The 15,959-nt window shown below is 37.1% G+C and overlaps 2 protein-coding genes across 2 annotated transcripts; one reads left to right on the forward strand and one right to left on the reverse strand.

The window, feature by feature from the left end:
• Positions 1-1,938: 1,938 nt before the first annotated feature.
• LOC125192147 lies at positions 1,939-4,220 on the reverse strand. Its single transcript, XM_048089621.1, has 3 exons — positions 3,511-4,220; positions 3,026-3,373; positions 1,939-2,954 (listed from the first exon to the last, which is right to left on the reverse strand). The coding sequence occupies exons 1-3, from the start codon at positions 3,961-3,963 to the stop codon at positions 2,343-2,345; spliced, it is 1,413 nt and encodes a 470-aa protein (XP_047945578.1). The 5' UTR covers positions 3,964-4,220; the 3' UTR covers positions 1,939-2,342.
• A 7,752-nt stretch (positions 4,221-11,972) lies between these two features.
• LOC125192374 (WD repeat-containing protein 55-like) lies at positions 11,973-15,931 on the forward strand. Its single transcript, XM_048089911.1, has 15 exons — positions 11,973-12,230; positions 12,307-12,339; positions 12,423-12,487; positions 12,575-12,662; positions 12,765-12,837; positions 13,491-13,597; positions 14,103-14,145; positions 14,259-14,315; positions 14,467-14,543; positions 14,695-14,743; positions 14,832-14,878; positions 14,960-15,033; positions 15,168-15,223; positions 15,375-15,495; positions 15,798-15,931. The coding sequence occupies exons 1-15, from the start codon at positions 12,136-12,138 to the stop codon at positions 15,866-15,868; spliced, it is 1,056 nt and encodes a 351-aa protein (XP_047945868.1). The 5' UTR covers positions 11,973-12,135; the 3' UTR covers positions 15,869-15,931.
• Positions 15,932-15,959: the final 28 nt, after the last annotated feature.

Genomic DNA, 15,959 nt, shown 5'->3' on the forward strand with positions numbered 1-15,959 from the left:
TCTATGCATTATCTGATGTGATATTTGTCATTAAGAGAGAATGGCGCCTCTTCTTTCTCTCATCCTACTTATTTTACAAGGCATTCCCTTTTCAACGAAACAAGGCATTTAAATAATACTATTGAAATATTAATACATAGCATTGGATGTCTCCTCTTTATTAATTAGTTCATGGATTTAGACAGCTAAAACACTTACTTAAGGACTAGGAGTACTTTTTTTTCAACAAGACATTCATACTTCAACAACTTAATTTCTCCTTTTTTTAGTATATGACTATTGACATTTAGGACTTTTTGTTGGGGAATAAAAAGAGTATACAACGAGTTCACATGATACCAATTTCTCCTTTTTTTATGTTTTGCTTCATACTATCAAAGCTGAATTAGACATGATTAATTTATATAAATATGTCGATTTTTCTGTATACATGTACAAAATATGTAAATTACAAGTTCTATTGTAAATTTGACAAATCTTTTCACTTGTTATAATATGTTATTGGGATAAATACACGTATGATTGGCTATGACTTATGAGCATTTGATATTTTTATGGTAAAATTAATCTCAATTAAATCAATCTCAGTTAATCTCGTATCAGTTTAATGACAACTTGACAAGTAACCGATTGTCCCTAATAGTAAAAAAAAAAAAAGGAAAAACAGAAAACATGATAATATTATTAGTGAATTAATTAAAGTAGAGGAAAATATATCCGTGCGGTCATAATCAGAATAAAGCGAGTTTAAAAAGGGTAGAAAAAGTTGATAAAAGGCAAATGAAGGGTGTGGAGTTTGTACAGGATAAGCCTATGAATCCTTTTTCTTTTCATAGCTAGATAAGATTCATATCGTTTTGTGCATTGTGTAATATGCATTGTTGTAGTATATAATACTGACATATAACAATTACTATTGCAATAAAGCTTGTAATTTACATATTTTGTTTTACATGTATACAGAAAAATTGACATGAAAAAATAAATCGAATAGCAAGTGAAAAGATTTGCCAAATTTTCTAGTTTGGGGCACTGAGTTTTCACATTGCATCCAAATTTATTGGCTAAAGCCAAAATACAATATGTACCACACAAATGGTATATAGTTTTGAGAATGATAGTACTAACATTTTCTCATTTACTCGCCAATAAATGCATTTGTCAGATTAATAATTTATGATTAATATGCATTGCAAATTATACAAATGTTAATAATTGATGTCTTTACCCTGCAAATGGGGAATTATTCACCTTTTCATGAAGACCACTCATCATCATATTGTGGAACCTTCCGTGCCTACTCCCTACAAACTTTGTCCAATTAATAGTAGCAAATGTTTGGTGACAATAAAATTACGTAAAATACATACCCATGGAAAAGGTATATCTCACTTTAAGTACCCATTTAGCAAAAATATCTCAATCGTAAATTTATTTAGTAACTGTCAAATTCGTGTAAAAAACTATACTAAAAAGTACTATGACAAGTCCATTATCAGCACAAATCTTAAACATTAGTTTTGCATAAAATTTCATAACTTGGGAAAATTTTCCTGCTGTCATCACGCAAAATCGTCGACTAAAACATTACACGTTTGGCGAACATTTGTGACAACAATGTTTATGACAAACAAATTTATCCAAAGAAAACAAGTTTTTTAGTATCATATTTTTGTTTATGAAATGTTTTCTAATTCGGAAAAATATAGGATGTGATAGAGAAAAGTAGCAAAAGGGGATATGATGATGAAAAATCACATGGGTTTTGGGGGAATCATAAGAAATTGGGTTCAAATCTATAATCCCACATCAATTCGGGTCCAAGTCAAACCAAAAGGTAGCAATGAGAATCGGGAAAAGCAACCCACATTATTAAAGCAAGATGAAGATGATGCTCTCCACTATATCTCAAACTAACCAAAATAATACTCATATACCTCATGCAAAACAGCTGTGTTGGCTTTCCTGCTGTATTACATCATGTTGAAATTCCTTCAACTAATCAACAAACACAAATCTTGAAGAACTAATTAGCAGCAGCAGTATTACCCTTTTCCGACTGCCACTGCCGTTTATACTAGGCACAAAAACAAATTGGTGAATAAGAACAAAATCCCAATGGATTTGCCAATACTAATATTAAAGCTTTTCACCATTTGAGATAAACTAACCAAAAAATTAGCCTCCAACCAACCCCTCTAGTTGGATTCTGTTACAAACAGAGATTTAATGGAGGAACAACCCACAACCTACTACAAATCTAGTTTGTTATTTCCTGCTGTGTTAGTAATAAAAATTACAAACTGCACTACCCATATATCAACATTTACCACACTACTCCCTCATATCTCTACCTTCCACATTAGGTTATCAATGGTGGTGGTAGGCTGAGCCTTCTCCAGCGCTGCAACTTTCGCACGGTTACCCAGCTTCCCCCTCTCCTCTACCGGGAGCTCACACGTTTCGCTGATTGAGGCCGACCCCAAGTCAGCAGGCGGAATGAAGCAGTCCATCGACAGACCTGGGACGTTGAAGGCGACCTCCTCAATCGTCCAGGCTTCCTCCATCCTGGTTTTGGTGTGGCTCATCGCCATCTCCCCAAACCGGAAGAGAGTCACCACAGATCGCCCCGAGTGAGCTATCATGATCCCTTCAACGGGCCGATAGTCATCCAGGAACGAGTTGATGGTGGTCTCCCAGTAAACCGCATCGCCGCCGCTGGATTGGATGCGGGTGAGATGGGAATCCTCCATGTGAATCAGCAACCCTGTCTTCTGGCTGAAGTAGCCGAACAGGACATGCCTTATGACCTCAGCAGGCCCCTCGCTCCTCGCCTTGAGCGTCCGAGGATCAGCAGCAAGCTTCAGAATGAAGCAGTCTTCCCCATTGATGTTCTTCTCCCCAATGCAAATCGAATCAGCGAACATACTAGCAGTCGTTCTTGGATCAAGCCCCTGCATATTCAAACATCAAGATGAGTAAAGAAACACTCTGTGCGAAGACGATCTGATGCCACTGTTTTCACCTGAAGGGAGCGGCGAAGGGGCCTAACCGGCCCCTTGGCCGTGTGAGCGCCGAGCCAGGGCGTGTGCCTCCAAACCAGCTTCCCATTGCAGCCAGCATGAACCTTGCTCCCTCCCACAGCAAGCTCAACATACCACATATCGGGGCTCATCTGCCATAGCACGAATCCGCCTGATTCAGCAGCTCTACTCACATTTCTGTTCTTCACTACTTTAGTCGCTGTTTCGAACTCAGAAGCCACCATCTTCACCTTCCCCATCGCGTAGGCATTCCTCACCGCGTTCTGCACCTTCTGCCCGCCCGAAGCGGCAGTATACTGCTGCACTATATACTGCGCCGATGAAGTTTCCTACCACATTGTCAAAACCTCATTAGAAAATTTCAGCACACCAAATTCTTAACTAAATCTCAACAATGTGCCAATTGTTTCATCACCAGAGAAGATAAATCATAAATTCACAGAAATTGATGAAGGAGAACGCGTACAATGGGGGTATCCTTGATGCTGAGATGAGGCAAAGCGTCCATGGCGAAAACGTGGACCGGAGCGAGCGGCGCCCCCATTACTCCTAACAGCAGCCGCAAATCGGACCTCCTGGTGACGCCGGTGCTCTCATCGACGGCTACGGACGGGTTCCGAGTGAGCTGGCCGCGCATCCACTGGCCTAGTCCGGAGCCGAGGCGTTTGGAGTCGCCGATTTCGTCTCCGTCCGGATCCGGACCCTCCATTAGAGGCGTGAGCGTCTCCCCGACGGGCCTCAGGCTGCCCGATCTCGCAATCAAGGAGTCGGAGTTGCTGGCGCCGACTTTCCGGCGGAGGAGGCCAGACATCGGCGATCTGCTCCGGCCAGGACTCTTCCCCCGCGACCTCGCCGGAGATAGGCCGCGCACCACGTCCTCTAATGCCGAGAAGAATCCCTGGCTCCGCTTCCTCTCCATCTCCTCGCCGTAAATCAAATATGTAAATGAATAGTGTATGTAACGAAATCAGACTACGACTGCCATTTCGGCGTGAGATGTTTTTTTCTGTTAGCAGAAGATGGAATATCGGCGGCAGTGAGAGAGAGAGAGAGAGTGATGTGTGTGTGTGTGTTTTACTTTTTAGTTAGAGAAGAAGTGGGGAGTGATTGAATGAGTAATGAGTAGAGAAGTGTGAGGGTTATTTAGAGAGAGAAAGTAGTGAGAAAGCGACTTGCGGAAGGAGTGCTGCTGCTTTTTCACACACACTGGTGAATTATGAGTGTGAAAGGTGAGGCGGCCTCAAATGTAAATTTACTAACATTCCAGGACTTTAATTCAAATATCTTATTCTTCTTCACAAAATTGCATGTGCCTCTTAACCTAAATACGGAGTATATCTTATTTAAGAATTTTTTAGGTCGGATTTAATACTTGTTGTTTGATGCTATATTTATGTATACACAAAAATATGTTTGATCCTCCATCGTGATTTTGCCATGTTGTATTTAGATTATTCCATTAACCCCACTCAAAATAATAAATAAGTTTTGAATATTATACACGTGTGCATAGAATATAGAAAATCATAGATATGTACCACAATAAACATTTACTACTACTACATGTCATGAATTTTTTTTGCCTTTCGGCTCATATATATTTTGGCATGTCATCAATATTCCAAAAAATTTAGATAATTGAAATTTTATAAATATTTTATTTCAAATTCAACATAATTTTACTAAATTTTATATTTAAATGATTGTTTGTTAAAGTTTAAATATCATTAAACGGAAAACTATTAACACGGGGTGTATTTTCACGTATATATTGTTTCAAAATAAATATGCGAAGCTTGTTAGCGTATCTTTGTTCAGGAAATCATGTATTGCCGATCATTTGTTCATCAGATCAATTTCATTTTATGAATATACTATCATTTTAAACTAAGGTTGAGGTAGCTCAAAAAAATCTAAATCAAATTTGATAGAGAAATAAATTTGGCAAGTTGTTATCTTGCACTGTGGATTTTAGTGGGAATAATTATGGGGTGGAGGACAACGTATGCATTGATTAACATGTTCCGCCGTTTGTATTTTTGTTGTTGTCCACTCATTCCCACCTGAGTTAGATTTATATACACATTTATGCAATTGCATATAAAATGGATTTTAACGTACACTATCCTAAAATTGTGCTTTATTTATTTGACTATATAAAAGTACTCCAAATTTTCATTCTCTATTGTCTTATGTATATTTACAATTGTCATTTGGATCCAATTAGGATTTATGATTACCTTTTTTACATTCAAACGGGATTTTATTCAGTAATGAATTATTACGATTGACTATTTTAAATTGGAATAAATAGTTTGTTCAAGCATTAACTTTTAGTGATGAATACGGAGTATTAATTAGTATCCTCTCCGTTTCATGAAACTTTTTTTTTATACTTATTTTGGAAAAATGATATGTATAAAATAGTTTAAGAAGAGAGAATGTAAAATGAGAGAGAGAATTATCTATTATTATGCACAATATATTTATACATTAAAAACCATATTATTTACAATTTTATCCATTTTATATATTAAGGACGGAGAGAGTATTAATCTACTATGCACAATTATATGTTTGCACATGGGTCAAGTCAAGTGCGTGTGTTGTTTGTTCATATAGTTAAAAATGTATTAAGAAAGAGCATGGACAAGAGGTTCTATAAATTATAAGTTGCTTCCAAATGAAGGATCCTCAATTAGATTGTTTTATTTTGTTATTACATGTGAAAAGCAAAAGTGTCTACACGAATGGTACCATGATATGTCCGAATAAAGTCCTTCAACACACGTTACACAAGAATTTATTTCGAGACGATATTATCTACTAGTATAATATATTTTGATTTATCCCATAAAATAATGCATATTAGAAATTAAGTATTTTAGTTTATTTTTCTATAAAAGGGAAAATGCTCAAGTCACAACTCTCATCCATAATGAGAAAAGTCTCCGATCAAATTAAAGACACAACTTGACTCCAACAGCCTACATATGAAGCATATTACGCTATGATCCAAAATTTATAGTAATATTCAACAAAAATATAATCTTTCCAATTGCGACGACTCCGAGTTCACAAATGGACTATTTAGGGCATCTATAATGGAGGGGAGGATGCGACGCCCTAATCCCCGCCCTATGCTCCACCACATCAGCATTCTATCCTTCGTCACTTTCATCTGTAATGGGCGGGCTATAAATATAATCTTTCCAATTGCGACGACTCCGAGTTCACAAATGGACTATTTAGGGCATCTATAATGGAGGGGAAGATGCGACGCCCTAATCCCCGCCCTATGCTCCACCACATCAGCATTCTATCCTTCGTCACTTTCATCTGTAATGGGCGGACTATAGCCCGCCCTATAGTTTTTACTTCTATTTTGTATTTAATTTATGTATACAAATATATCAAGCAACATAAATATAAAAAAAAAGCAACACAATTAAGGCAAATCCTACATTTACTTAATTAAAAAAAAGTTACAAAATTAGGAAAAAAAAAAGTGCACTACATATAAAAAGAGGCTAGTCTAAAGCATTCTCAACTTGCGGCGGAGGCCATCGATCATATCCTGGAGGTACGCGATTTGAGCCGGGTTGTTCGTCTGCATGAGGGCGTTGTGCGTCTCCAACAACGTCCTATAGTCGGAGGAGGCCACTAACTCCGTGTAGGCATGTGCTGCAGCCGAAGTCGGGGCTGTGGTCGCGCTCAGGGTCGGGCTCGGGGCCTGGTCAGGCGGCGCGGCTTGTGAGGATGTCGCCTTGCCTTTGCCCATGGCAGCCTTGATGCCAGCGGGGCGCCGGGAGGACATCAGTGTGGCAGAAGTCTCATCCTCGTACACCGGATGGTTGAGGTCCATTGGGTTGCGCCGCTGTCGCTGCTCGTATAATCACCGGCGAAGGTGCGCTTCGCCCTCTTCTTCGCCGCTGTCGATTGGGGCAGCACACCTCCAACGAACTTCTGCTTCTCCTTCAAGAGCGCCCAGGACTGGTAGTGCTTGAAATCGCCGTACAATGACATGCACGACTTCACCGCTTTTTCGCGCACATCCGCGAGACTCTCGCCGCTGCCCTGCTCCCTCGCGCACTTCTTGTACTCCCTAAGAACAAATTGACTTGCTTCTTTATTTGTTCCCAGTGCTTGCGGAACGGCTCTCTTTGGCGCTTGTAGGCATTCGGCGGCTTGGCTTCGTTGTATTTTTCAGCGATGCGCTCTCAATACGCAGTAATCTTCTGGTTGTTGGCGAACACCGGATCCTCTGAAATGTCAATCCAACACCTCGTCAAGACGATGGATTCTTCTGGCTGGTAGTTCGTCCTCCCCGGGGTGAACTCTTCATTCACCGCCGGAAACGACAACTTCTTTGCCTTGGGCCGCCTCTTCTTGGTCGCGGCCGGCGAGGTGGGGCGGGTGTGCGGGTGGGAGAAGGCTCCATGTCTGACAGTCCGTACGAGTTCGTGCAGAAATTGGGATCATATTGGGTGTTGATGTCGAAGGGCCAGTATTCATCGGGTTCTATACCCGGCCACCGTGCAACACCACCAAACATAGGATTATTCGTACTTGGGTAATCTCCGGGATTCATTTTATTTGAAATATTGAAAGGAGTGGAAATGGAGTGAAAAATGAGATATATATATAGTGTGTGAAAATTGAATAATAAAAAAAAATAAACGAAAACGCGTCGCCCACAGTGGTGAACGATGCGACGGGCAACGCGCATCGTCCGCGGATGATGGAGAAGCCATCATCCACGATGCCACAGTGGCGGACGAAGGGACGGAAGATGCATCGTCCGACGCATCCTCCGCCCCATTGTGGATGCTCTTAATGTTAATATATGAAAATCGTGTGCCATTACACATGAATAATTTTATATTATTGAGATTCTGGTGTGTCTAATGTTATAAATATTTCAGATATGACTTCAACAATAAAATTAATGTTGGAGACGAATATTTGTGTTGTTCGATCTACTTGTAAGGATTCGGGCTCCAAAACTACCAAGAACCACAAACTAATACCGAGAACAACAGAAACAAGAAATAAGAGCACACTATGAATTACGTGGTTCGCAATCTCTTGCCTACATCCACAGAGAAGAAATGATGGGGTTTATTGATCTAAGTGTAAAGGATGAGATGAGTTCCTCTCTACAATTTGAAACGCTCAAGCTAATCACAAGAAGAGGTAACTATCAAACTGCAACTAGAAGATGAGAATGTGTGTGCGTCGTGTGTTTCTCTCTGATTCAATGAGCTATATACTAGAGATTAAAATCAAGATTTTCTAACTACTCTTCAAGGAAAAACTGTTATAACCGCTTTCTCCAACGGCTAGTTGAGCTCCAACAACCGAGCTCACCCTCTGCCTCTCTTTTTTGAGCCTAGATGCTCCCAGCTCAAAATAGAATCATCAAGTTGCAACGGTCACACCTTCACACTACTAAATGAACTTGTTATTTTTTTTACTTACGTAAGATAGCATAAAATCGCTGAACAAGAAAACCAAACATCTAGGTTATAAATTAGATGATCTAGCTCATTGAACATTCAAATATCCAATTTACAAATTACTAATTTGATTAATTTTTCAATATATAAATACCGAGGAGTGATCAAGGTCTAACTAATTTTAAGTGTATAACTAGAGAATAAATCTCAGCCACTCATTATCTTAATCTAATGACTAAATTAAGTATTCATTTTCTATTAATAAAAATTGTATGGCGGTAGTTTGGGAAATCAACTTTGTTCCAGATTCTGACATACACATCACATTCATACATACTCTCTCTCTGTCTATCTACATGAAGGAAGTGGAGGAACACGATTCAATCTCCTCTCCGGCTTAGAGTGAAGTGTTTGTGATCCTTGCTTATAGTGCATTGTTTTTTCAGTTCAATGAAGTAAAATGTGCTTAAAATGAAGTATTTCATGCTTGGAGTGAAGTGTTTGTGATCGTGCGCTATTTTTTTCATTTCAGTGAAGTAAAACGTGCTTAGAGTGAAGTATTTCATGCTTAGAGTGAAGTGATTGTGATCCATGCATATAGTGCACTGTTTTTTCAGTTCAGTGAAGTAAAATGTGCTTAAAGGGAAGTATTTCATGGTTAGAGTGAAGTGTTTGTGATCCGTGCTTATAGTGCACTATTTTTTCATCTGAATGAAGTAAAACGTGTTTAAATTGAAGTATTTCATGCTTAGAATGAAGTGTTATGATCCTTGCTTATTGTGCACTGTTTTTTTTTAGTTCAGTGAAGTAAAATGTGCTTAAAGTGAAGTATTTCATGCTTAGAGTGAAGTGTTTGTGATCCATGCTTATAGTGCATTATTTTTTCATTTCAGTGAAGTAAAACGTGCTTAGAGTGAAGTATTTCATGGTTAGAGTGAAGTGTTTGTGATCCGTGCTTATAGTGCACTATTTTTTCATCTCAGTGAAGTAAAATGTGCATAGAGTGAAGTATTTTATGGTTAGAGTCAATTGTTTGTAATGCATGCTTATAGTGATCTGTTTTTTCATCTTAATGAAGTAAAATGTGCTTAGAGTGAAGTGTTTGTGATCCTTGTTTATAGTGCTGTTTTTTCAGTTCAGTGAAGTAAAACGTGCTTAAAATGAAGTATTTCATGCTTAGAGTGAAGTGTTTGTGATCCATGCTTATAGTGCACTATATTTTCATTTCAGTGAAGTAAAAACGTGCTTAAAGTGAAGTATTTCATGGTTAGAGTGAAGTGTTTGTGATCCTTGCTTATAGTGCACTGTTTTTTCAGTTCAGTGAAGTAAAACGTGCTTAAAGTGAAGTATTCCATGGTTAGAGTGAGTGTTTATGATCCATGCTTATAGTGCACTATTTTTTCATTTTAATGAAATAAAAGGTTCTTAGAGTGCAGTATTCCATGATTAGAGTGAAGTGTTTGTGATCAACATGTATGTACGCTATAAGGCATTCAAACATCACTATAAGGTATTGAAACATCACTATAAAGCATATTCACAGTACAAGTATTCAATTATTAAAAAAAATAGCTTGTAAAAATCATCTGAAACTACATAGCTATGAACTAAATAAATAAAAAAGAATTTAACAGAATATTAATGTAAGTTATGAATTGACTATTGAATTTGAATGAATCGAATATGTTTACGGTGAACTAAATGACACATGTTATTAACTATATCATATTCTATAAAATTTGCAACCATTTTTTCACATCTATGTCCATGTGTTTGCTACAATCTTCATACTGTCTTGATGTTGCCATAAGTTAGTCAATGACTCATGGTTCATCTTCAATAACATTAATGCGCTGCAATACTTTGATCTTAGTCTCTGATTCAGTTGCTCTATATCATTCTCTTCATCTTTCTTTATGTATATCTGTAGCTTTCGAAAGATTAACAGAAAGTCCTATCATTTAAAGAAAGTAAAAAAAGATTAATATCAACATTCAATATAAAGCCAAAATAATTCACTGTAATCAGTATATACTTCACTGTGATCATAATATACTTCACTCAAATGGCAAAACAGTACACTCACATGTTATTATACTAGTTTACTATAAACAAAATATACTGCACTATAAGCAAAATATACATCACTTAAATGCAAAATAGTACACTCATATGCCAATATAGTTCACTATAAAAACAACATACTTCAATACAAGCACAATTTACATCACTCAAATGTCAAAATAGTATACTCATATGTCAATATATTTCACTATAAACACAATATACATAACTCAGATGTCAACTCACATGTCAATATACTAGTTCACTATAAACACAATACTAATTCACTGTAAACATAGTATACTTCACCGTAAGCATAATATACTTCATCAAGTTCCAATCGTGATTCTTTTCATCCCTGCAGATCTCTCTCTCTCTAGAAAGACTATGCATAAGAATAAGATTAGTGTGTGTAAATGTGTATTTTTTTCACTCCCGTAATGCACAATTATAGTTTGAAGCACAGTTGCAATAGAGACATAAACATATATACTTTTATCCAATTAGAGTAGTAAGTATATATATATATATAGAGAGAGAGAGATGACAGTCACTACTAATGGTTATACGATCCCAACCAAAAACAACAATGGCTACACCACCACCGATCTCTATCCCGACGCCACTCCGGCGAGACCCTTCGCCGCAAACATCCCATAGCCCAGCCCTACCCCAACGCTGGCGTAAACGATGACTAGATGTTGAAACTTATCGGGAAGTAAGAGAAGCGGCTGAAATGAGCAACAGAGATAGAGGAAACGGCAGAACCCTAGGTTTCCATTGAGAGAAGAGAGTGGAGAAGAAGAAGCGCAGTGGGTTATGGCGAAACGATATATTTTTCAAAATGAGTGTAATTGATTTTAACCCTAACTTTTGTAAATGACTATTTTGCCCCCGCCTTATTATAGTGTACTAATTCATTCTTGTAATGAAGTAAAATCTGGGACAATTTCAAAAGCATATGTTGAATATCAGCCCTTAATTTTCTTGATCGTGTGGCTGAGATTTATTAAGGGATGGTTGCGCTATATTACTGCTCTTTAAATACTACTCTCTCTGTTCCACTTTAGGAGTCCCGGATGAGTTCGACACGAGTATTAAGAAATGTAAAGAAAAGTTGGTGAAAAAAGATAGTGGAATGTGGGTTCTACCTTTTTATATTAGTTTTATAATAAAATGTGAGTAGAAAAATATTAGTGAATGTGGGGCCTAATACCATTTATGGAATATTCCAACCGGGACTCCTAAAGTGGGATACCCAAAAATGGTAAACCGGGACTTCTAAAGTGGGACGGAGGAAGTAGTATACAATATAGTAGTGCTATAATTTTTGGGCCTAGGCCCAAAATAAATAAAATTCAATTAGACCCATCCGTTTTCCGAGTAGAATCCGTCGTATTTTGTTTAGAGATTATATTTTGGGGATTTAGGGTTTATGTGATTTCTGTGTTCAGGTTTTAGAGATTATAATTTGGGGTTTTAAGGTTTATTACTTCCTCTGTAAATCACAATATTCAGTTGTAGGCTGTAGCGTATCTTTTGCATTCTCTTTTTTTTATTATTGAAAAATGGAGATTGATTTGGAAAAGCTTCCATTTGATCTCGATTTTCATCCATCAACTAATCTCGTTGCCGCCGGTCTCATCACCGGCCACCTCCTACTGTGAGTTCAGTTGCACTATCCAATTCTCTATCATATGAATCATGTTACTGATGAATCCTTTGTCTCTATGCATTAGGTACCGTTATGATGCAGAAGCTACGCCTCAAAGGTACAATTTTATAATTGGCGAATCAATATTCTCAATTTCATGTGTTGATTTAGTTAAACTTTTATGCTTCTATTGATTATCAGGCTCCTGGAAGTGAATGCTCATACCGAATCATGTAGAGCTCTCCGTTTCGTCAACGAAGGGCGTGGTAATTTTTGTTCTCTAGTACTGATTATTGATGTCTCACTTTTTTTTTCGTTTAGTTTCATCTACTGAAATTGAATTTCGTGCTCAGCTATAGTCACCGGCTCTCCAGATTTTTCCATTCTTGCAACAGATGTCGAAACTGGTGCGCCGATTTCACGCCTTGATAATTCTCATGAGTATGTTTTTATACAAATATTTTTTTTTCATTATATTAACATCTATCATAGATGTAGAGTCACTTTTTCTGAAACTAGAATGATCACTTGTCATATGTGTAGGGCTGCTGTAAATCGAATAGTTAACTTGACAGAATCTACCATTGCTTCCGGTGATGATGAAGGTTGTATCAAGGTGAAGTTCCATACACCTTATGACTCAAAAGTGTGTACTGTAGTTGTGTGCTATTTTTGTAGGGTGTTTGACGCTGCTAAATGAATCAATTGTGCTTGTTTTAACTTATACTAAACTCTGTAAAACTCTAGGAGCAGCAATTGAGTGATGTATTTTGGTGGTTTTAAGTTATCAAAGTTATCAAATATTTTCAAACATCAATGCTACTGTGTAGCTCCCTCAGATTGAACATACTTAAATGCATCGGAATTTATTATCCTATTTATTCTTGTCTGAGTCCAATGAAATTCCTAGTAAAATCACTTTTTGATCAGTCTGAGACTCTGAGTCCACCTTCTAGCTTCAACCTGGAATATTTGTATGGACTGTGCATTGTTATTTAAAATGCAATCTATCCCCCGGCACCAACTTTTACATCAAAATCAAGAATTCTGCTCCTAGTTCTTCTTTGTTCAAGTAAAGAGAGTTTAGCCAATAGCCATTGATATGTTATTAATAGATTCACTTTCTGTTTCAGTGATAGAATGCTGAGTCTCTATTTATTGGTAGGGAGAGTGTCATTTTTTCCAAGTAGCCAGCTGCTTAGACATTCTCTTTTAACTGTCTCATGAGTAATGAAGATATTTTCATTCTTCTTCGCACTGCTATCGCAGGTATGGGATACCAGGCAACGTACTTGCTGCAACACTTTACATGTTCATGAAGAATACATTTCAGATATGACATTTGCATCGGACTCCATGAAGTTGATTGGGACAAGGTAGTCTTGTCCTCTGTATGTGTGCATGTGTGTGTTCTCACAAACTTTTGTCTGTTGAAGTCCTGCAAAATGTTATTTTTTTTTCTCTAAAATATAGGCCCTCGTGTTTATCAAGTGTGTTCTAGTTGAACTTATTGTGATATAGGGCAGGGTCCTCCACACTTTTTGTCCTTTATTTCCTTTGCTTTTGTGTTTTGGGAGGCAGGGAAGTAGAATCTATTGATTTTCTGAAATTTTGTTGCCATTTTCCTTCATTTCAACATTCAGCTCTGAAACCAAATTTCATATGCTGGGTGTAGACAGCCCTATTTTCATGTGAAGAGAGAACATACTATCTATCTTCTATTTGGTTCATAGTTTAAATCTTTTGTAAGTTTGTTGCATTGATGCAAATTCATCACATGATAACATTTTTTCTACATCCAATGCATAGGATGCCGACCACTTAATGGCATTTCCACTTCTCTTATATATTCTTTTTCTTTTATGAAATCTCTTAAAACAGTGGGGATGGCACTTTATCTGTTTGCAATTTAAGGAGCAATAAGGTATGTTCTTTAACTTCTTTTAGTATTTGGTCATTTTGATTGTATCGTGTTGTCAGTGCCTTCATCAATTACCTTTTGTCAACAAATGAATATGGGTTATTATTGTACATCAGGTTCAAACTCGATCCGAGTTCTCTGAGGACGAGCTGCTTTCTGTTGTGATTATGAAGGTTGGTCTTAACTTCCTGTAGGAAGACACTCACTGATTTTGCTTTTATTATTATTTCAGTGAGCGATGAAACGTATTTTTTATATCTTTCCAGATTAATTAATTTTTTATATGCCTAACTGTTGCATTTCACTTTCCCCTCTTTGGACTAGAACGGTAGAAAGGTTGTATGTGGAACACAAAGTGGAACATTGTTGTTGTACTCATGGGGATTTTTCAAGGATTGCAGGTATATTCTTTTCCTAGATGTCTATTTTATGTTTACATGTTCAAGTCTTAATCATATTTGTATGGAATAGAGGACCCTGCACGATCCTTTTTTACTTTGGTTTGCATTAATTATTTTAGGCTGATATTGATAATAGTTTTTTTTTTATTAGCGATCGTTTTGTTGATCTCTCTCCCAACTCTGTTGATACCATGCTAAAGGTAAGTACTTTCATGATGATCTTTTTCCTTTTTGCAAGTTCTCTTCTGCTTCCTCATTTTGTCTAATGAAATAATTCTAAATCTGAAGCTTGATGAAGAGAGATTGATAACTGGTTCAGAGAATGGAATAATCAGGTGAGGGTTTTGTATAAAACCAAACAATTCACATTTTTCAGTTTTAAGGTTAACTTACAGTTTCTCTTATTGTCTTGATAGCCTGGTGGGTATACTGCCCAATAGAATAATTCAGCCAATTGCTGAGCATTCCGAATACCCTGTGGAACGTCTTGGTATGACTTCATTTCCTTTTCCCAAACTGATAATTTGAAGTTTTTAGTTCTTTTGGTCAGAAGCAAACCAATTCGATAATTCTTTTGCGTTTTTTGGTTATCTCTCACTGCTAATTAGTTGTCTTGCACTGCAGCTTTTTCTCATGATAAAAAGTTTCTTGGTAGCATATCACATGATCAAACACTTAAGGTCAGGGTCTATCTACATCACAACTGCTATATTCATATATGAAAATCTACGTTTGGTTTATCTATCTATTTTTATCTGTATATTGCTTGTTTTAAATGTTGGATTACATAATCTATGTTCTTAACCTACTATGTCATGTGAATAAATATAGCTTTGGGATCTGGATGAATTGCTGCAAGGATCTGAAACTACCATGGCAAATCGTTCTGCTGCTTCAGATAGTGATAGCGATGGGATGGAAGTTGATGCAAGTATCCCAAAACCTTCTAAAGGTAAGCCCAATATTGTTTATTCGCATTTCATTTTTCAATTTATAGAGTGCAAGGTAAAGTTCTTGAAATTTTCATCTCTGGTAGAATTCATTTTATTTGATCGTAGTTAGTGTTCTTGGAGCCACGCTACTCTGTGTGTGTTGTTGATGCATCTTATAATTAACTGCATCATTTTATTTATGTTTGAGTTATCTTGTGAGGTTTATTAGCTTAGATTTATTTGGATTGAGAATAGCTAATCTTGTTGAAAATAATTACTACAAATATCTTATGAACTAGTGTGCTTTTGGTAATGTTTGCAGGGACCAAGAGGAAAAATGTAAGCAAGGGAAGCAAACTTGACAATTCAACCAATTTCTTTGCAGAAATGTAGAATTGCTGGATTTTGTGACAATCTATTTCGACAGTTTTTTAGTTTCATTTTCTTTTATGGATCTATCTTAGAGGATATGATGTGTGTTGAG

Source organism: Salvia hispanica, chromosome 6 (assembly GCF_023119035.1).
Source record: "Salvia hispanica cultivar TCC Black 2014 chromosome 6, UniMelb_Shisp_WGS_1.0, whole genome shotgun sequence".
NCBI classification, from domain to species: Eukaryota; Viridiplantae; Streptophyta; class Magnoliopsida; order Lamiales; family Lamiaceae; genus Salvia; species Salvia hispanica.